This window comes from Sceloporus undulatus, chromosome 6 (assembly GCF_019175285.1).
Source record: "Sceloporus undulatus isolate JIND9_A2432 ecotype Alabama chromosome 6, SceUnd_v1.1, whole genome shotgun sequence".
NCBI classification, from domain to species: Eukaryota; Metazoa; Chordata; class Lepidosauria; order Squamata; family Phrynosomatidae; genus Sceloporus; species Sceloporus undulatus.
The window spans coordinates 14,093,649-14,115,826 of NC_056527.1; the positions used below are offsets into that span (position 1 = coordinate 14,093,649).

The window sequence follows — 22,178 nt, forward strand, 5'->3', positions numbered from 1 at the left end:
GTTAATGGAGTGGAACTCTCAGCATTTCTTGCCACTCACTATCCTGGCTAAGGTTAATGAGAATTACAGTCCAACAACATCTGGACATCTATGCTTTGTTGTTCTATCTTGGGTTTAATGGCAAGACTGTTCCCAAGCAATGGTGCTTTTAGTAATGGTATATGTTCTCATGTAATGTGGGCACACCATGAGACATCAAACAAAGGCATTAGTGTGCATCTCTGCCTTTTCCAATCTGACATAAGAAACACTTGCCTGTAGATGTTTCCCTGTGATGCTTGAAATACTACCTGGGTATTAGCTCATCCTGTTTATTAAAAAGCAACAATGGATGACTGGCTCCACAAATTCTAATTAAAAGACACTAAGAGACTTCCTCTCTCCTTCCTCTCCCACCAGGAGATTAACAAAAAGAATCAAACATGTTAGCCACGGGTTGGTTTGAATGTGCAGTAAGGCATAACAAATGGGAGCCTGGTAAATGTCCAGAAGTGATAAATGGCATCCCCATCATTTAGGAGGAAAATTCAGCCACACTATTGATCAACATCATCTCTGACCCTGCAATCTGTCATATGTGCCATACTGGTCAGAAGATCACCCTGGAAACATAAAATTTTCTATCTTTTTGCTTTCTAAAATCAGTTTTCTTCCCTTTGTCATACATCACTGATAAACAAAATAGAGGAACATTGTAATATAAGCTGAACCTCAGCACGGAAAGTAAGGTTCCACAACAAACTACACTTCCCAGAATTCTATAGCATTGACCCATGGCAAATAAAGTGATGTCAAACCAGATTATTTCTGTATGCAGCCAGAGAGAAGTTACTAACAGTATAGAAAATACTGAGCAGGATGGACCAATGGACTCACTGAGTAAAAGGCAATATCCTAAGTTATCTGGTGACATTACAATAATTTAATCTCTTTACTAGCTGGTTAGTGTGGGTAAACTGACTGAATGATTTGATTTCTATTCCAACTAACTCACATATTTTGGATGGAAGGCAGCTCCATCCCAAACACAACTGCAATTAAAACACAACTACCGGTTAAATCACAATAAATAATACATATTAAAATATATATTAAACTGCAAATTGTGTCAGTGCAAGCCATGTGCAAAGCCTATAACAACATTCATATCCTGAAACTTTAGTATTTTTCCCTGCTATTTTATGCTCACAACCAGTTTATGGGAAGGTTAAGCTGACAGACTCTGAAGGAAACAAGGTCAGCTTGGGGTCAGGATCTAAACCTAAGTCTCTCTGGTCCAACAAACTAATCACTACACCACACTGTCTCCCTTTAAGCTTCTATCAATGATGCAAATGTGAGCACCATAATCTCGGTGCCTCTAGTCTAGGTACATGTTCAGTGGGTGAAATCATGGAATCACAATGATTTTTCTGCAGCCATAATGGAAAAAAACACATACTAAAAACATATTTAGAAAGTGAATGGAATGATAGGTTTATATGATTTGATACACAGTGCAATACAATGGCTCTTTATATGAACTACCAAAAGAAATACAGGCATTTTGGAATGATAACGTTTGTACAGTTGCCTTTCAATATTTTCAACATTAAAACATTTTATCAACTGAAGGACAGGCAAAACTGAGGTATAAGGAGTCTGCATATAAAAGAAACTGTACGCTTCCTATTACACCAATGGAAAGCAACAAGTTTGCAGAACATCTTTAAACAAAGTGATTTTAAAAATCAGAAAAATGGTACATCTACGCTGTAGAAATAACACAGACTGACACAACTTTAAATGGTAAAACTCAGACATAGGTATGTTAGTCTGGAGAATCAGTTCACAAAGGAATCTTGTAGCACCTTTGAGACTAAGGTCCAAACCACACTGCAGAAATAATCCAGTTTGAGACTGCTTTAACTGCCCTGCTACGAAATACTGAGAATTGTGGTTTATTGTGGCCCCAGAGCCCCCAGACAGAGAAGGCTAAATGTCAAACAAAACTACATTTCCCAGAATTCCCTAGCATTAAGCAAGGGCAGTTAAAGTGGTCTCAAACTGGATTATTTCTGTTGTGTGTTTTGGACTTAAGTGAATAAAAGAAGCATGAGCTTTCTTAGACTTAAGCCCTACAATGTAGATGCACCCCAAGAAAGAAAATCAGAATAAAGAAAAACAACTCAAAACCAAGAGTGATGCAATTTTTTTAAAGCAATGATCTTCAGTGAGTCCAATGATTAAATGTTGCTCCCATTTTTCAGTTTTGGGACAGCTGTAGACCTACATTGCCTTCAAGACTGCTCATTTTAAACATAAACATACTGTACCTTCTAATAGCCACTGTGAGAGCCTCTGGTGAACTAGCACAAGGACAGATGACTTCTTGTCTTAGGCCTTTGCTTTGGAAGACATTAAGAAATGCATCACAACTAGAAATAGACCCTGGAGATAAAAATAAAAATAAATAAAGGAATCTAACTTCAACATAGTTCAGTGTGTAAGAAGGAGAATTTCCATTACAAAAATAGAGAGGCTCTGAACAGAAGGTTTCAAAAAATTTCAATGTCATACAAATGTACTGCAGCCTAGTCATACAGATTATGACCCTGACCCTAACAGATGTTGTTGACTATAACTCCCAGAATTCTTCACTGCTGGTTATGCTGACTAAGACTTCTAGGAGTTAGAGTCCAACAACTTCTGTGGATTCAAGACTGGAAATTGCTGATCTTGTATTACTATTGTTTTATATGTATTTTGTAGAATGTATGCCATTGGCAGGTTTCATTTTTATCAATTTTATTGTTTGTATGTACAGCGCTGTGTAAGTCTACAGTGTTAAATAAATAAATAAATAAATAAATAATAATAATAATAATAATAATAATAATAATAATATGTACCTCACTAGTGCCAAGTGCTGAAAAAGACTTGTGTCATGCAAACTTGTCTTTGAAATCTAAGGAGACTTAATATGGCAGGCAGCACTGATATCCAAAGGGCTGGCAGAGATCTGTAATCCTTCTCCAGCCAATTTAGCGTGTGCATGGATCGCAGCCATGGTAGATTTAGACTGTTATTGTCTAAATGTTTCATAAGAAATTGGGAGGCCGGCTTGAGTTTCAATTATGCAGTAGGCTTTTTTTTTAAAAAATACTTTAATTAAAACCCCATGTAGAATAGAAGTGTATTCTGGAATAATTCACAGCAATTTACAGGATACTAGCAGAGTAGCTGTACCTGGTATCTTGAAAGAGAGATACATGTAGAAAATTCTCTTTCATATGGAGCTTAATGTTTGGTTTCAAGAAACAGAATAACCATTTCCCCTGCTGCTTCTAATGACTTAATCACACTTTTCTTTTCTTTACTCTGGCATGCATATTAAAATACAAAAAACATGTGTCTCATGCCAAGTATTTTCAAACAGTTTGACTGGAACCCAATCACAGTTTGCAGAGTCCCATTTGGGAGAAAAGCAGGATGTAAATCAAACAAACACAAATATTTTCCACTTTTATACATGCTTGGTTGAAGCTGGGACCCATATATTTCACAGGCCACCATATTTCATAGAATCATAGAATCACAGAGCTGGAAGAGACCGCAAGGGCCATCCGGTCCAACCCCATTCTGCCATGCAGGAACTCTCAGTCAGAGCATCCCCAACAGATGGCCATCCAGCTTAAAGACTTCCAAAGTAGGAGACTCCACCACACTCCAAGGGAGTGTGTTCCACTGTCGAACAGTCCTTACTGTCAGGAACTTCTTCTTAATGTTGAGGTGGAATCTCTTTTCCTATAGCTTGCATCCATTGCTCCAGGTCCTAGTCTCTAAAAGCCTGACAATCAAAATATGGTCCTGCTTATTATTATTTTTTAATTTTAGACTTTTGGATTCACTTGGGCTACATTCATTCTTTCACTCTTTCATTCAATTTATACCTTGCTTTTCCCCTCTTGGGGGGCCCAAGGTAGTTGACAAAATTTTCAGATAAAAGCTTAGTTTTATAATAACAGCAGCAGCAATTCTATGAAAAGGCACAATAATTTAAAATACATTTATAATATAATCTAAAAAACACAAGAAAAAATAACAGATGTTCATACCGGTTCTTGGATGTAACCTGTTTCTTTTTATAATTTTTTGTTATGATATTATATATTCTTTTTATTATTATTACTGAGGTTTTGTATCTGCCAGCTGGTTTCATACTGGAGCCAATGTTTGGGACAAAACTAACTAAAATATAAACTAAATATAAAATACAAACTAAACCCAGTTATATCGGTATGGAGTGACATCATACACAAAAAATAACATAGAGGTAAAAGCTAAAGAAGAAGCAGCCTCTTCTTTTGACAAACACCCTTCATAATTCATAGAAAACTTACATTGAGGGCTATGCTTTGTTTTTTACTTTGACATGTCTACCCAAGTATGAAAATAAAACTTACAAAAGCTTTGCAGCGAAACCTTCCACTATTTCCTATTGCTTAAGGATAAATTTCATTCAGCCTTTATGTAACAGCTTGTCAGATCATATTTAATTGGATTTGCTGCAACTTGCATTAATGTGGAATATCAGGTTTGCTTCAGGAGTTTACTGAAGAAAAGCAACATTAAAAAAGAAAACCCCAAACCAAAATAAATTACCATTCCTGAAAACAGTTTGCACTAAAGCTCAAAATGCTCATGAAGATATTGCTTGTTGTGCCAGAGCCAATCATTTCTAAATGCCAACCTAAAACCAAATGTAACAGCAAACCATCTCACACATGGAATAAATTTCTTAAAGAAAACATCCACCAAGTACTTAAGATGTGCATTCAGTGGCTTGCACCATCACTAATGTCAACCAGGAATGCCTAACAGCAAAGCATCCTGGATTGTGCCCTTCTATCGTTCTATAGTCACCACTTACATGGATTGGCGCCATCAGCTACTATTAGCATACGGAGTGAGGAAAGGTTGATATCGCGTTGATCTCTATGTGCTACTAATGCCCAGTGCATATCCCTGGATTTTACACAAGCAACTTTTGCTGGAAATAAGAGGGAAGGAGAAGAAGGAGGAGGAGAGATATTAGGTAGTTCAGCTTGAGCTTCTAAAGTTCTAAATTTATTGGTGTTCCCAATAAATCTCATGAGAAAGGCAACAAATAAACAGGAAGCTACACAAGATGGGTATTTATTACCAAATGTCTAACACTATACATGGAGTGAGGTGAGGAAAGAGACTGAGATCCCAGCTTAGTCATGTATGCTTCATGGTTTTCTGAAACTGCCAGTCTATAATGGAGAGGAGCCATTGTGAAAGGTCATTGTGAAGGAACACCCCCCAACACATCCCTGTTGCAAAAACATTCAAAAACATTTCTGTGCCCCTTAAAGCCTTCTGGTATGGGTATGGAGGCTTTTTCACCATGTTTTGAGGCCTTTCTGGACCATTTTTAGCCCAAGCCTTTTTTTTAAACAACAGGAATGAGCAAAAGCCACTTCCTGTTTTTAAAAAAAGACCTTTCCTGTGTCTAAATTGGCCCAGAGGCCCCCAGAACATGCTGGTAATGTCCTTAAACCCCTACAGATATTTTCTTTGGGGGGGGGTTGATTCCCCCCCCCCCCAAATTTCCTTTGGCACAGGGGAGTCTTGGGAGCCACAAAAATGGTACAAGGGTGCACACAGCTCATAGGCTGCATTTTGTCTACTCCTGATCTAAAATAATGCTTTTATAAGAACAGAAACGTGCTTAGGATTCTGGCCATCACCCTAACTGCCAACATAACATTTTAGATCTTCGTATGATGTCAATCTCCTATCTGTTCAAAGCATGAAGATCTAGAAACACAGCCCTTACCTTTGTACTGGCAAACTTTCTGAATCCATGAAAGTGGGTTCACTTTCATTAAGGAATAGGGGATGCTTATGACATGCATCATGTTCATAACACTCTGAAATCAAGTCAAGAGAATATGGCTTTCAGCAAAAATGAAACAAACTGCCTAAGTTCACAGATCTTCGTTGAAGAGTCACATATTTGGCCCAGCACGCAAGTACATATTTTCATGATCAGATCTTAAGAGAGTCATGAGCAAAGCTTATATTCCCAATTTTTTAAAAAGTACCTCATTATCAGAAAATGGACAAGCATCTGCAAAAAATCTCTACAAACGTACCACTAGAAATAACCATTAATGTCTTCCATAATATGAAGAACACCATAGTCAATACCATATTCATTAAAGCCAATTTAAGAACATTTAAAGTTGATTTATGTATAAATATACATTTAATAATAATCCACTAGGAGGGTGGATAGAAAGTAATTTGTTAATAATTAAATTACTTTTTCCAAATATTAATTCATCAAATGGAAGTGGAGGGCATGTTGTTTATTTAAAAACAGTGAGGTGATTTATTTTTTACATAATGGAGTTTAAATAGAAAATGTAAAATAAAAGAAGAATGGAAGATTCATCTCTTGTATGTATATTTTATTTAAATTGTTAGCTAAGCTCAGCTCCTTTGCCCTTGGTCATGTGTAGCTCGCAAGCATTTGCCCAGCTTGAAAAATGCCCCCCTTGCTCCATAGAAGTTGCCCATCTTTGAGTCAGAATATGCTACATTCTATATTTTAACTTTTCATAGATATCTGAGGACAATTCTTCAAAACTCCAATTACTAGGAATCACTGGTCTTAATGTAACAGGCTATTCTAAAATCTCCTTTTACTATGACAATGTGGTTTTGGACCAATCTCTTTCAACCACTGGTTTTCTCTCACAGCAAAAGCAGGACACAGTAATAATAGACTTTTAAAGTATTCTCATTCACACAATCATAGAGTCACAGAATCATTGAGTTGGAAGAGACCGCTAGGGCCATCCAGTCCAACCCTCTGCCATGCAGGAAATCTAAATCAAAGCATCCCCAACAGATGGCCATCCAGCCTCTGTTTAAAGACCTTATCCTGGAAGTTGAGCTGGAAGTCTACACTGAATAGATCTGAGAAAGTAAAAACACTGGTAGGTATTTATACAGAGAAGGCTATGAGATTAAGAAAGGGAAGTCAGAAAAGTGTATAGAACTGCCCAAGTTTTTAGTTTTGACTACTGGATAGAATCATAGAATCATAGAATCATAGAGTTGGAAGAGACCACTAGGGCCATCCAGTCCAACCCCATTCTGCCATGCAGGAAATCCAAATCAAAGTATCCCTGACAGATGGCCATCCAGCCTCTGTTTAAAGACCTCCAAGGAAGGAGACTCTATCACCCTCCGAGGGAGTGCATTCCATTGTCGAACAGCCCTTACTGTCAGGAAGTTCCTCCTAATGTTCAGGTGGAATCTCTTTTCCTGCAGCTTGCATCCATTGTTCCGGGTCCTGTTCTCTGGAGCAGCAGAAAACAAGCTTGCTCCCTCTTCAATATGACATCCCTTCAAATATTTAAACAGGGCGATCATATCACCTCTTAACCTTCTTTTCTCCAGGCTAAACATCCCAAGCTCCCTAAGTCGTTCCTCATAGGGCATGGTTTCCAGACCCTTCACCATTTTTGTCGCCCTCCTTTGGACACGCTCCAGTTTCTCAATGTCTTTTCTGAATTGTGGCGCCCAGAACTGGACACAATATTCTAGGTGGGGCCTGACCAGAGCAGAATACAGTGGCACTATTACTTCTCTTGATCTAGACACTATACTTCTATTGATGCAGCCTAAAATAGCATTGGCCTTTTTAGCTGCCGCATCACACTGTTCACTCATGTTCAACTTGTGGTCTACTTGGACTCCTAGATCCCTTTCACACGTAGTTTCATTCAGCCAGATGTCCCCCATCCTATATCTGTGCATTTCATTTTTCCACCCTAAGTGCAATACCTTACATTTCTCCGTGTTGAATTTCATTTTGTTAGCTTTGGCCCAGCTTTCTAGTCTATTCAGGTCATTTTGAATCTTGATCCTGTCCTCTGGGGTATTAGCTATTCCCCCTAATTTGGTATCATCTGCAAATTTGATAAGTATGCTCCCAATTCTGTCATCCAGGTCATTGATAAAGATGTTGAATAGCACTGGGCCCAGGACAGAGCCCAGAAAAACTACCTCTTGCCTGGCATCACTCTTTCACATGTCCTACTGAATCCAAGGCAACATGAGAGTAGGTTTTCAGCTGTGAATATTCTATGGTAATCACTAAGAAAGCACTACTCTACTGTTTTTAAAACCTCCACATTTAGAACCTATAAACCATTAATTATTACACAATGGAGATAAGAGGAAATGCTTATCACTCTAACATGTTGTAAAATTTTTCTCCTGTATGATTTTTAACATCTTTGCCTGATGAAGAAGCCAGTGGAGCTTTAAAAGCTTGCAACATGTATTTGCTGGTTGAGGGATTCTGGGAGCTGTAGTCCAGAGAGCAGTGTTTTCAAGCTCTAGTATAATACTCATGCCAGTTACCAGGCTTGGTGACACTCAGTGTGAGGGGAAGGTTGGCAATGGCAGCAGCCTGCCCTGCCCTACCCTCCTGCTGCTCCTCCTTTGTGGTTCATTGCTGGGCCAGTGACAAAGCAATGAGGGGCATGCTTGCTCTGCCACCACTGTAGGAGGAAGACCCGACTAGGATGTCACCCCTCCTGTGGGGGTGTAACCTGGTGTGGTTCACACACCTCACACCTGCCCAGTGACACCACCTGTTAGTAAAAAAATATTAATTTCTGTAAGACTGGATTGCATCTACTGCATGTCCTACTATATATACGTGTGTGTGTGTGTGTGTGTGTGTGTGTGTGTGTGTGTGTGTGTGTAGAAAAAGATTCTAGCATCAGAGTGCTCCAACCTCCAATGCAAATATTAAGCAGACAAATCCTGTTCTCAAATAACTACTGCATGAAGAATGACTCACCGTAAGAATCCCATGCCACAAGCCAACATCTTTCTTGAAATCTAACACATTCACAATCGTTTCAGCTGCATAAGGAAAACGAGGTTAGTGACTGAGTGTACAATACAGCCAGAAAAAGCTACATTTTAAGAAATAATTAAAATAAAGAACTGTTGATTTTAAAAAAATGCCAATAGAGGAACTACTGAACCATTTGAGATAAATCATTACTGACTGATTGCTCTTGGCTAGATTATCGCTTCCTTTTCCTTTCCCTCTTTGTTTTCACTTTCATTACATCTCATAATCAATGGTTCATTTGGAAACAGACTTGTCTTTAAAAAAAGATAGAAAATAAATCTGAAAGAAATAAAGACAACTCAAGCTATACAGTTGTCAGACGTCTCTGTAACGTACATGTCTCAGGGGCTTGTGTACTCTCTTAAATATGAATTAGCATTATAGCTCAGGGATTCTTTTATGGCTCAGACTTTAATCCAAAACAGAGGGGAAAAATATACTTATTTGCCCACCCACATCTGGGTAGTTCCAATCTATCTGCTTCCAACTCATGACCTTCGAAATCTGCAACCCACTTATCTGGATGCACCTGCTGTTTGAAAAGGGTTAGTGACTGGTGGTGCTATGTAGTGTGTCGAAGATGCACAAACCTCTGGAAAGTCCATTGTTCCAAAGACTATTTCTATGTTGGGAAGACTGGCTGAGAAAGAAGTGGAGCTGTTTCCCAGATTGAATGATACATGTTAGGCAGGGGAACTATCACTATACTACATATTAGTATTTAAAATATTTGTTTTAGGGAGGGAAACTTGCAGAAATACCTTCTGTGTATCCACATGCTTGTGTAAGAGCTTGACAATGGGTCAGCAGTGCAATTCTTGTCACAGTAACCCCGAGAACGCTTCCATCTTTACACGTTTTGTACTGTAAAATAAATGAATAAATATTGAAAACTCCTCATCAAGACCAAAACTAAAGGAATAATCAATTGAGAGAAGACAAAATGGTAGGGCAGGCATTCTCAGCCTCCAAATCCACCCCCACCCCCGTTTTTGTTTTTATTTACTAAAAATGACATAGGGAATTTTTCTTTACATGAGAAAGAATGCATGTCTGGGCTTCTCCAGATTGGTTTAAATAAATGTGTACTCTTGTAATATTGCTCCTTGGGTTTTGCCAGTGGTTGTTGACACCACCTCCTCCTGTCATTCTTTTGGGGGATTGCTTATAGCAATTTTTTCAATCTGCACTAGGGATTTCTGAATTATTAGTATTACTCCTCCTCCTCCTCATATAAATAAAAAAACTAGGTTGTGATTTGTTGAGATATCCCTAAGGACTGAAGGGCAAATACTCTCCACTTTAAAAAAATGTTTATAGAGTTACAGAGTTATAGTGCAAAAGCACCAATTTCACCAGTGCCCTGATAGGTTGTAATATAATAACTTGAGATGGAAAGGATACCTTTTTGTTTTAACATGTCTTAAAACTAAAAGGGCCACTGTGGCATAGTAGTTTGAGTATTGAACTACAACTCTGCAGACCAGGATTTTAATCCCCACTCAGTCATGAAACCCAGTGGGTGATCTTGGGTAAGTCACACTCTACCAGCCTCAGAACAAAGCAATGACAAACCTCCTCTGAACAAATTTTGCAAAGAAACCCCCATACTGGGTTCACTTTAAGGTCAGCATAAGCTGGAAATGACCTGAAGCCCCACAAACAAAAACCCACTTGAGCCGGGAATAAAATGTTGGCGATGGTGCTAGCAGTTGTCAGGAAATGGTCTGGGACAAGAGAAGCATCTCTTGAATACTAGATTTTTTTTAGAATCATAGAGTTGGGCCGTCCCATCCAACCCGCTGCCATGCAGGAACTCACAATCAAAGCATCCCTGACAGATGGCCATCCAGCCTCTGCTTAAAGACCTCTAAGAAAGGAGACTCCACCACACTCTGAGAGAGTGTGTTCCACTGTCAAACACCTCTTACTGTCAGGAAGTTCTTCCTAATGTTAAGGTGGAATCTCTTTTCCTGTAGCTTGTATCCATTGTTCCATGTTCTAGTCTCTGGAGCAGCAGAAAACAAGTTTGTTCCATCCTCAAAGTGACACCCCTTCAAATATTTAAACAGGGCTATCATATCATCTCTTAACCAAACGTGGTAACTACATCAAACTAATGTCACAGCCTCCCAACACATTTGCTCCATCTGGAGCAGCCCTCTGTGTAAGAAAAAGAGCATAGCTGTTTACTGTTATATGCCAGTAATGTGACTCAGGCAGGGGAGTGAATGGTTAATGGACATATTAAGGGCAGAGCTCTGCTTGAGTCCCTGTTGACTCTGGGAAACAGCAGGTAAGAGGGACCTTCATTTACATCTTAGCTAATGTAGAGCTTGGAAAAGTGGCCATGCTGCCTTGGGGATTCTGGGAGTTGTAGACCAAAGAAAGTAACATTTCCAAGCTCTGTGAAGTAGTAATTCAGCACACAAAGCCATTGTTTCTGCTCTTCTAACATTAACCAGTATCTCCATTAAAAATTAACACTCAACCAAAGCCATATATTATTCAACCACCGGGCTTTCAGGTTTTCTTTGCTAGCGGCCTGCTTCTGCATCCACATATTCTGCCAATTCTCTGCCCTCCATTATCCCTTACTCCCTAAAGATCCAGAGAAAGCTATTAAAAAAACAACAACCTGGTATCAATACTTTATCAGGTCTGAACTGGCTTTGATGGTAGAAATGAGTCTGAGTGCTGAATTGATCAGTCCTGCTCCCTGGGGCTTTCCAGTCTGAAATACTAGTAATACAGAAACCTGAATTCAACCAACCAGGCCATACCATTTGTTCTGCTACACTCTGACTAATATTGGTTCTCTCAGATAGAATTCTTTCTCCCCACATCCTACTGTTTGTGTTAAACTGAAAATACTACACATTGAACCTATGACCATCCACATGCAGAGCATGCCATTTTACTATAATCTTGAAACAATTACTTTTTGGACTACAACTCCCAGAAACAAAATCCCATCATCTTCTCAGTCCCATGTTTGGATAAGGGTTATACAGCAACAGGCCATGCTTTCTACACAAAGGGCTCCAGCTTCAGACCCTGGCATTTCCAGGTAGGGCTCAGAAAGCCTCCTGTATGAAATCCTAATGAGCTGCCACAAAGTTACTGTATACACTATTCAGTTGGATGGACCATCAGTCTCTCAGTATAAGTACAAGGCAGGCTCACTATGTTCCTAAAGATACTCGGAATGATTTGAAGTCGAAGGCTTTTATGGCCGGCATCCATGGGTTTTTTGGCCTATGTGGCCAAGTTCTAGAAGAGTTTCTTCCTGACGTTTCGCCAGCATCTGTGGCTGGCATCTGTCAGAAAGAAACTCTTCTAGAACATGGCCACATAGCTTGAAAAACCCACAAAAAACTCAGAACAATTCTTTAAAGACAAATGTTTTGGCAGTCTGACTTATGATGGCATTGTGCACTTCCAGGGAAAAGTAAGATGCAGATGGCCCCCAATGGATCACATCCTCTCTTTTCCTCTTTGTCCATCTCCATTTTTCTCTTTTCACTGTTCCAATCTCATTCCTTTGCTTTCCTCTAAACTCTTCCCTCTCTCTTCTTTTCTTTGTCCTCTTTCCAGCTCTTCAGCTACTTTCCCTCTCTTCCATCACTCCCCCATTTATTTTCTTCCATTCCAGTTCTCTTTTCTTCTCTCTGCCTCATTCACACACCCCAACCATTTTTTCCTGCTTTCCTCTGAACTCCTGCCTTGTTTTTCTCTATTAATTCCTTTAGCTACAGAAGGCTACTACTGCCTTTTCCTCACCCCAGTCCTGCTTACTCATATAAAGCAAGTGGGGGAGCCTCTGTCTAGAGGTGGTAATGGAGAAGCTGGACTGGACACAGGTGGCCCAGAGGAAGCAGCAATCTACTTTGTGAGGTGGTATAGCTGGAGACGGTGTGGGAGTGTAGGCCTGGATCTGGGGATAGAGCAGGTAGCATAAGAAGGCTTTTTTGGCTTGCAACCTAGAGCACTGTCCCACCCAATCTATTGGTAGCCACATTATTGTTTTAGACAAGGGATACATCTGTAAGCGGTCAGGATGTAACATTAGCATCCCAAGAGTTTTTGAAGGTATGAACCCACCACCACATCTCCCCTGCAAAAGATTTGCCCTAAAAGCTTAAAAATCCGAAAATGGCCTTCTACATAAGCATGTTCAAAACTATCATTAATTATATCAGCTGCAGTCAGATATTATTTCTTTCATTCCTCCATACTAAGGAAAACACAGGCAGCAGCTGTTCCAAATTCTTCCGATACTGTACTCAATGGATGGGAGGTTGAATATCTGAAGGCAGCCATCTTATGCATAAGATGGCATTTAAAGAAGCAATGACACTCTTAACATAGGAAACATTTTAACCCAGAGAGAAGATAACATACAAGTGCACATATACCTGCATGTATATAGTACACACAAGCACACACACATAGTGAATTCACCTCAATATAAGCTGTGTCATTGTTTGCATCTTTGATATGTGGGAACCAGTCTCGGGGAGGTTTTGAAAGATGTTTGGACTCTGTGACAAACCACAGCAGTTTCGGCCAGCCTTGAAAAGAAGACATAAAGTCATAGTCATTTCTTTATTTTCTACCACCTCTCAAAAAAGCAGCAATTAGGCAGCAATAATTAGACAGTGGTTCTTAACTTGGAATATATATAACCTTTAGGGGGTCTGTGGATGTACTTCAGAAGGTTTGTGAACGTAAATACTATCTCCCCTCCCCCCCACTTTGATTGGTTACTCTAGGTTACTTTGATTTTTATTCTACTACAGTAAATTTTAAGGTACAAATTTAGGCTGGAATCCTGTTAGTGAATGATGATGTTTCAAACTAACGTACACCATCATAACTTATTTGGTTATTGCAGAGGCCAGAATTCGGTTCTGACCGTGTTAAAAAAAAAATCCCCGCATGCACCTTTTTAGTGTGACAGCCACCCCCAAAATAACCACGGCAGTAGAGACCAGGGGGCGCAGTCAAGACACATCAGTTATTTTCCTTTAGCTGAATACACAGTGGTCATATCATCCATAAGGACCTTCCTAGGATTTAGCATCCCTGCATAGCTTGAACAGTATTTTTGGGTCCTCATATTTTTTATATCTCATATCTGGAGATAGCATGTTTTTGAGATGTTTCAGGTAAACATCCAGGTAAACAAAACCATCAAATTTAAAGTGCTCTTTCCTTCCTTTTAGTAATCTACATTTCCTCTCCAAACCTGAGACAAAAGATCTCTTTGCATCCAGATATGTAAAACAATCTCTCTATGCTATTTCTTGTGTCCCCAGCCAAATTTTCCCATCCATCCATCTCAGGGATATCCCAACGCAATCACTGTTTTTCTTAAAGCCATCATCCAATTCAGAATCCCATTGTTGATTCGTGGGACAAGTCATTCAGCCTTTGTTACCTGGCCAGATAGCCCATCATCTAGGACTAGTTTGGAGGTATAAATATGGTTTCAAATCCTAATGTCTGCCCATGCAGCCCATTCTGCCTACAGGTCTGCACTCTGTATGGTCTGTGTCATCCTTGGACCTCCCAGTCTGAGACTCTCCAGCTCCCATGGTCTTCTCCTCACAGATAATTGTAACAGTCATAAAGTGGCACACAGTTGCAACCTCCCCTCACCCCCCCCAAGCCAGCTACCTGTGGATTAGCACAGTTTTCTCAATTTCCTTGCAATGTACACGAAAACATAGAACAAGCCTACCTTTAAACTGTGGTATTTCCCCAGTGGGGCTCTTAGGCAGTCCTTTATGGCACGCATCACTAGTCAAGGCCACAGTAACACCACAGCTGCCAAGCAAGAAGCCTATCTGTTGGCTTCCTGCATCCTGGTTGAAGACAAAGCAAGAGAGGATCCATGAAAAATAAATCGCTGCATGAACAGTAACGAAAAGACCATTTCAACAAGATAGCTATGCAAAAGGCATTGGCTTTGCTCAGCCAACCAACTGCTTTTTAAGAAATCTGTTCTCATAATATGAGCTGGGTACCTCAGAGTTTTTTAGACAGAAGCCAAGAATATCACATCCTGAGAATAACAACTTGTTATATTATATTATATTAAAATTAAAGAGAAATCCTTGAAGATCCCAGTAATTTTTCTACTATAGCTAAGGCTTGAAGAGCTGTGGGCAATCTGGGTTGAGCTCACAGGTGTCTGTGGCAGGGAAAAGAAGAGATGTAATACTGCCCAGGCTTAAGGAGGAGATTTAGGATTCAGGTGTAAGCCAATTTGATTTATCCTTGTGTAGCAACTAGACAAATTTACTCCATCTCCCGTTATGCTAGAACTTGGAATCATAAAATCTGTAGTAGTTACCACGGGCAAAAGAAAGCACAACATAATAGTTAATACATGGAATTCATAGCTGTAGGATGTGATGACCTTGACAACTTTTTAAAAGAAAAACATAACTAAACAGACAGTTAAAATGAATTCATTCCTGCAATTACAGACTATCAAGCTCAAAGAACTGCCGTTGAAAACCAAAGGGCAAGCAAACAATAGTGGAAGTTATCTTTGGACTTTCAGGAGACATCTGGATAGTCATTCTTGGAAACAGACTGTCAAGACATGTGAAATCTTGGCCACATTCAGCATAATTTCTGTGTAAATCAGAGGAGGGGAAATTTCTGCCTACAGGCTGAATTTACCCTGGAAATGCTCCCCAACTGGCCCACCATTGATGGCCAGTGGCTTTCTTATCAGAGGAGCAATAAATCCACTTCAGGCTTGAAAGGAGATATACAAGGTGTTGAATCTATTTTGGTGACAGAGTTTGGCACCTTGGATAGTTCCTTTACAGACCAAACTAAAACTCCACCTTTGACATGCAAAATTCATCCTGCTGCTAGAATTTGGATTTTTCCAAAAGATTTGGAGTGACAGTCTGATTTTTGGTGACCATGAGTTAAAATAAACAACTCTAATCACTTTTCTGTGATTTACATTTCCTTCCTCTTCTTCCCTTTCTCATACAAACTAAAAATACTTTCTACATCAGGGAACAAAACTAGTTAGAAAAGCAAAGACGCTATCTCAGTTTTAGGCTTTCATGTTTCAGTGTGCAAGGCCATCCATGTTGTTTTACAAAGCACCTCTAATATCCATATGAAGCCCCTTGATATGCTGCACACATCTCTTCAAAACTTACTAGTCAACACCTTGCATTGTACATACATTTTTAAAAAGTTATTTAAGTAGAAAAGGAATTCAAAACAAAACAGAGAATTTTGTAGACAGCATTAAATATTACAATGTTTTTATTACAAAACAAAGAAATTATGCAAAGGAGAACTGCAGGAAACCAGATGAGATAAATTTAGTGTCTATCAACGTAGGTAATACTTTTACAGACAGATCTGATTTCCACAGCATATTCAAGTGTTTTTGCTTTTCACATATAGTTACATTTGTTAAAAAGTTATCCGGCTCAGATAAAAAGACATGCATCACTTCCCCACTTTATTGCACCAGCTTTCCTACATCCAATTTCAGAAAATGTTTTACTATGTTGATGAGTGTGTGTATACTGAGTTTTGAATGACATGGTGGGATGAGAAACTAGTATATGACAGACTTGTATAACCTTTTCAAAGTTCAGACATTCAGCAAGTTTTTGCATTTTCTGTTTGTTATAGTAATTATTAGATATTGATTTCCAGTTTGGACATACTTTTGCAAGAAAAGTCTTCAGAAATGAGCTCTCATTTGGTTTGGCTTCTATGAAAATCCAGACAGAAGGAGGAGTCCCCTTTTTAAGATAAATAGAAAGAGACAAGAGGATGAAATCACGCCAGTTTGGGGAAAAACGGTGCATGCTGTGCTGTCAAGTAGCCCAAGGAGTATCTGCATTAGCCAGGGCCTGGAAAATCTACAAATTTTAAAAGGCATTAACACATGGCAGCAGATATGCTAAAATGCATTCTACATTAGGTTGGGATTAGCTTCTTTCCTTCACCAGTTCCTGAAAAGAAAAACTATTTTCTTCTTTCTTCTTACTAAACCTAGCTTCTAATGTCATTATTTACCAGTCATGTCAGTGGTTGCTTAGACCAAAGTAAATCATTCTGATTTTAAAGAGCAGCATTATCACCGTGATTTGCTTACCTATCAAGAGCCTTCCCTTGACTTATCCTCAAGGCAAATATATATATATATACACACACATATACGTATATATATAAATTTATGTTCACCACCATCAAGTCAATTTCAGAGCAGGGGCTTTAAATGATTTTCAAACCCAGCTTTTCTTGCTTGGGCTTGCCAATGAGCAAGTATAGTTCAGCCTATACTAGATGTTGTCTGCATGGGCCAGGATACTTCCAAAAAAGCTGATCCAACATCCTATCGTTACCTGGGGCCCTCCATTGCAATGCCAGGTGGCTGTTTGCATGGGTATCCTGCTGTGAGTGGCTCACAATGAAGCCAGACTGAGGAGTCTAGCATCTATTACATGGCTGGGCATCTTGCTCTGACCAGAGAGTGAGTGACTTACTGCAACATTTTAAAAAGCAGTCCAACATTGCAAAGAGGGTCCTGGGTCTTCCAAGATGATCTGGAGCAACTAGATTTTTTTTAAAATTACTCTGTTTTAAGATATCCTGGGTTTGGTGCTGAGCAGGCTGGACATTGTCATCTAGATTCCCCACCAAGGATGGGGCATTTTATTTGGCCCATACAGACAGGGCCTCAGTTACAAAGCCCAGATGGGTCTCCGAAGTCTGTAGCTATCAGGTAAGAAGAGCAATGTTCCAAGCAGGGTAGGCAATCTTTTTGAGCCGGGGGCCGGGTTGCTGTCCCTCAGACAACTGGGGGGGGGGGGGAAGCCAAAAAATTAATAATTAAATAATTTAAAAATTAAAATATATAAATAAACCAGGACAATGTAGGACAACTTCAAATGGTGGACACTTTTTTTAAAAAAATGGGAGGACACGCAAAAAAAATTTGCTGATTTTTTAAAAAATGTTAATAAAAGCATGTTTCTGAGGCTTTCTAAGACAATTGCCCCCCAAAGGCCCCAGCGGCAATCAGCGGCAGGCTGGGCTGGGGCCGGTCCCATGGCCTCGCCGGGCCGCATCCGGCCCGCAGGCCGCAGGTTGCCTACCCCTGTTCCAAAGGATGTAAGGCAAGCTCTCTCTTTTTGGAACTTGACACAGAAATGGTGGAAAGGCAGAAAGGAGAAAGTGTGTGTGTGTGTGTGTGTGTGTGTGTGTGTGTGTAAAACTGCTTACCAGCCAAGCATATCTCAAATGACATCATCCTTAGGGGCACTGTAAAACACACAGTACTATGTCCTGTGCTTTTCTCCATAATGCAAAAGAAACAACTTTACTAGAAAGCATTTGAAGAACACAGAGCACTGTGCAATCATTTAGGGCCTCACAAGTAGAGTGAGCTCCCAGTATCCACTGGGGTTTGTTTCCATGGCCCCACATGGATATGTAAACTCACTGATGTTCAAATCCCATTGCATACAGTGGCATAATAAAATGGCATCCTTTATATAAAAAGGCAAAATCAAGTTTTGTTTTGTTTTGCCTCTCTCTCTCTCTGAATATTTTCAAACTTTGATTGGTTGAATTTGTGGATGCAAAGGGCCGACTGTAATTTTAAATGGACCTGAAGTTTCCTTTCCTTGAAATGTCACTCACAAAATCCTCTTTCAGCAATGCAGTCTATATGGTTGTAAGCAGACAGATCTCTATTTTAAGACCCCCTTGGAAAAGCGCTTTACTTGTGGCATTGTTTATATTGAAAAAATTCAGTTTACAAACACTGACAGCCATTCTGGTCATGGCCAGGTTTAACTACAAAAAAGGCAAAGTGACCTTTCCACAGAGGTATGTCCTCTCCCACCAGTTTGTCAAGAGTTATCCTGATTCATGCAGGGCTTGAGGCACATTCAGTAGGAGAATACACAACTATTTGGGGGGTGGGAGAGAGGGATGACTTCTTTGAAAACCAACAAGTCCTGTCAATTTTGCTGTGCTAACCACATTTAGAAACGTTGGGGAGAAAACAGAAAGGGAGGAAGACCAGATATCCTGAATACAAATTGGTAAGATTTGTTATCCTAAAACCTGGTAGTACCGCCCTTTTAAAAACCTTAAAATCCTTCCAAAGCATTACAGAAAATTAATTATTACTAGAGGGTACACTGAAAGTATTATTTTATGTGTGCATATCCACTCAAATGAATACCTGCCCAAACTATTCATTAAAATGAAGTAATGGAAAATATTTGCTTTCTATTTAGATGGCACAGGTAGTTCAGGAGCTCTGCATCGAAGGTATTTAGGGGCTGTTGGTCTGCACAAAATGCATACATAAACTAGACAGAAATGACAGGTATTTCCTTATACTGCCTTCCTAGGGATTTTTCATCCTCAGAAAAGGGACAGATTCGATAGGCAAGGTCATAGGATGACTGGCAAAGTTCTTTGGTTTCTGCACCTTTGCAACAAAAAAAAAATAAAAGCAACCAAAAAGAGATGCAATAGTACCGAGTAGCACAATTAGTTACCTTATCATAACCAAGTAACTTTTTAAACAAAGTAATAAGCAACTGCGGTAGAGCTAATTGATGCCCCTGCAAAGAACATTATTTTGAAATTGAACAAGAAATTCACTAAGGCGTAAGAGGGGACATAGGAAAGGAGGTAAGGACAAAGTGGAGGACCAAGGAAGGAAAGACGAACTTTTAGAAGTGTTTAGAAAGGGGAAGAGATAAGGAAGGAAGAGATAAGCAGGAGGAAGGAAGGAGGGGGATTAGATAAGGAACAGTATGGGAACCAGAAACTGCAAGAAATAAAGACATGGCAAAAAGGTGAGAAACCAGGAAGAGAAGGCAAAATTTGCAATTGACAGCCAAATCAACTACCATGTATAGGTGGATACAATTCTCAACATGTTTGCAGGGAGAGGGAGCAAGAGTGGAAAGGGAACCAAAGCTTCATACAACTGGTAAGAAAGATATATATGCTAAAGGATACTATGGTTCCAAGTTAGTCATTTTTGATCTCTGGAGATCTCATAAGGTTTTTATTACAGTTTCTGGTTGTTATTACGTTATGTTACAGCATTAAAAGAGGTCTGAACTGTTATTTTGCCCAATACAACACCACTACACAACCAAGTCCTGCACAATGGCCAGGACAAATCTTAGATTTGGATTCTAAGAACAACATTCCTCAATGTTATGCCCTTGAGATTTATAGACGTTGATTTCCAGTACCCCTGCCCAGGGCTGATAGAAGTTGAAATACAAAACATGAGAAGGATGCCAAATTTGGGAAGGCTAAGAAAGTAGCCTCCAGATAGTTAAGCTCACAGGAGGTTTTTGCATGCTTTACTTCATTCCCACCAAGCCATTTAAATATAATTTTTCTACTGAAGCTTTTCACCCCTATATTTACAGTATTTCATGAGCCCAACAGTTACCTAAATATATTTGATCTGCAACTTTATTTCTCATAAACTGCAACAATCCAAGATGTGCGTAGCATCCGCTGACACAATAAATGCTACATGAAGATCAAACGACAGGAAATATATTGTCCATTACCATGACAATGCACAAATATAGCTTCCAGCCAATGTAAGATAGAAATTGCATACTGAAACTAATTAAGTAGAACTCTTTTTGGGATGGTCCATGAAGTGCAATTTTACTTTACTGGTTGCACTCCATTTCCTACTGTATACAAACAAATGCAGGCAATAAGCACACACTGACAAGACAACAAACCCTTATTCGTCATGAAGACCACAAATCTAGGTAACTGCTGTAATGTTTTTCTCTAACACAACACACAATCTCCTCAAATTATCTTTTCACTTTTGTGACAGCATGATATTTATTTCTAAAAACAGTATTGGCAAGATTCAAGCCAACTGTCTAAATCTTCCAGTTAACTTCACAAACATTTCAACAGACCAAGGTAGAATAAGACACACAATTATTTTGGCATATTTCGTCTGCAGATGTCTTTTCAGATGTATACAAAAACGAACTGTATGAAATTCTTATGGGCAAGTGCACAAATACTGAACAAAGCACCCATACATTATTAGGGGTGGAGGACGGAGAGAAGGGAGAAATTTGGAATGTGCTGCTTCACCCATCATTTTTATCCATGCTTAAAAGAAACATCTTTGTTGAAGTATATCTTCTCCACAGTGCTATATTATCCTGATCACAAAGCCATATTAAATTTAGCAAACACAAATACACATATGAAAAAAACCAGTTTCTGTCACAGTCATGTAAACCTATACTATACAGAAGCAAAAGTGCTCCCAGAAAACCTGAAGCTTCCATAAAATGGTCTCTCTCAGCAAAGTAAGTTAGCTTAGCCAAGACTGATTTACCTCTGTTCCATCTTCTCTCTCTCTGTCTCCTTAGTAACTTTGCTACAGAGTCATGCACTGCCCAATTTCCCTCCTACCCCACATCAATGCACGAAAAACAGAAATGTGCTACAGAAATGATGTTCTCTCCTTTTCTTGTTAACTCTGCAGAGTTTATGATTCAAGACTGGTCACTGCAATTACAATATAGTCAGTGCAATAAGGATATATTAGTAAGAAAAGAGCTTGAATATAAAAATGGTGCTCAATTATTATGATATGAGACAATGTCTGGAACACATCCTGAAGCAATAATCAGCAACAAAACTCAATTGTTTCCCCCAAATATATATATTATATAGTTTAAAAAATGGCTTTTAGTAACCATTCCACTCTCAAACAATGTTGAAACAAAATGAACACCACAGAGAACTTCCTTTCTTAGCTGATCCCAAAGAACACTGCTATTTCTATCTACAATCAGGGTTGTCTTTGGAGATTTTTTCCAAGAATATAAGTAACTTGTTGAAACCCAACTCTGATATATTGATGATTCAGGATATACTGAACACCTTAGATTTATCAGTACTATTTTATACCCTCTGGGGTGGCTCTTTCAAGTTCCCATAAACATAGGCCTAAATCCAATTGTCTGGCCCAGCTAGAGTACACCCCATTACATCAATGAACACTCAGGTAAATCAATACTTGTGTAAATTCCATTAATTCTGGGAGAAAACTCTTGTTGGAACTAATAATTGGATTCAGGCTGTAATGTGCTATTTAAGCACTGGAAAGGTTTCAGTGATTACTTAAGAGATTCCC

The 22,178-nt window shown here is 39.2% G+C and overlaps 1 protein-coding gene across 1 annotated transcript in view; it reads right to left on the bottom strand.

The window, feature by feature from the left end:
• The window catches only part of DIP2C (disco interacting protein 2 homolog C), a 378,320-nt gene that overhangs the window by 70,594 nt on the left and 285,548 nt on the right, over nt 1-22,178 (bottom strand). Inside the window, 7 exon segments of the mRNA XM_042473238.1 lie at nt 2,316-2,430; nt 4,913-5,032; nt 5,846-5,939; nt 8,894-8,958; nt 9,715-9,817; nt 13,418-13,527; nt 14,700-14,823. Coding sequence (XP_042329172.1) covers nt 2,316-2,430; nt 4,913-5,032; nt 5,846-5,939; nt 8,894-8,958; nt 9,715-9,817; nt 13,418-13,527; nt 14,700-14,823 — 731 coding nt within the window.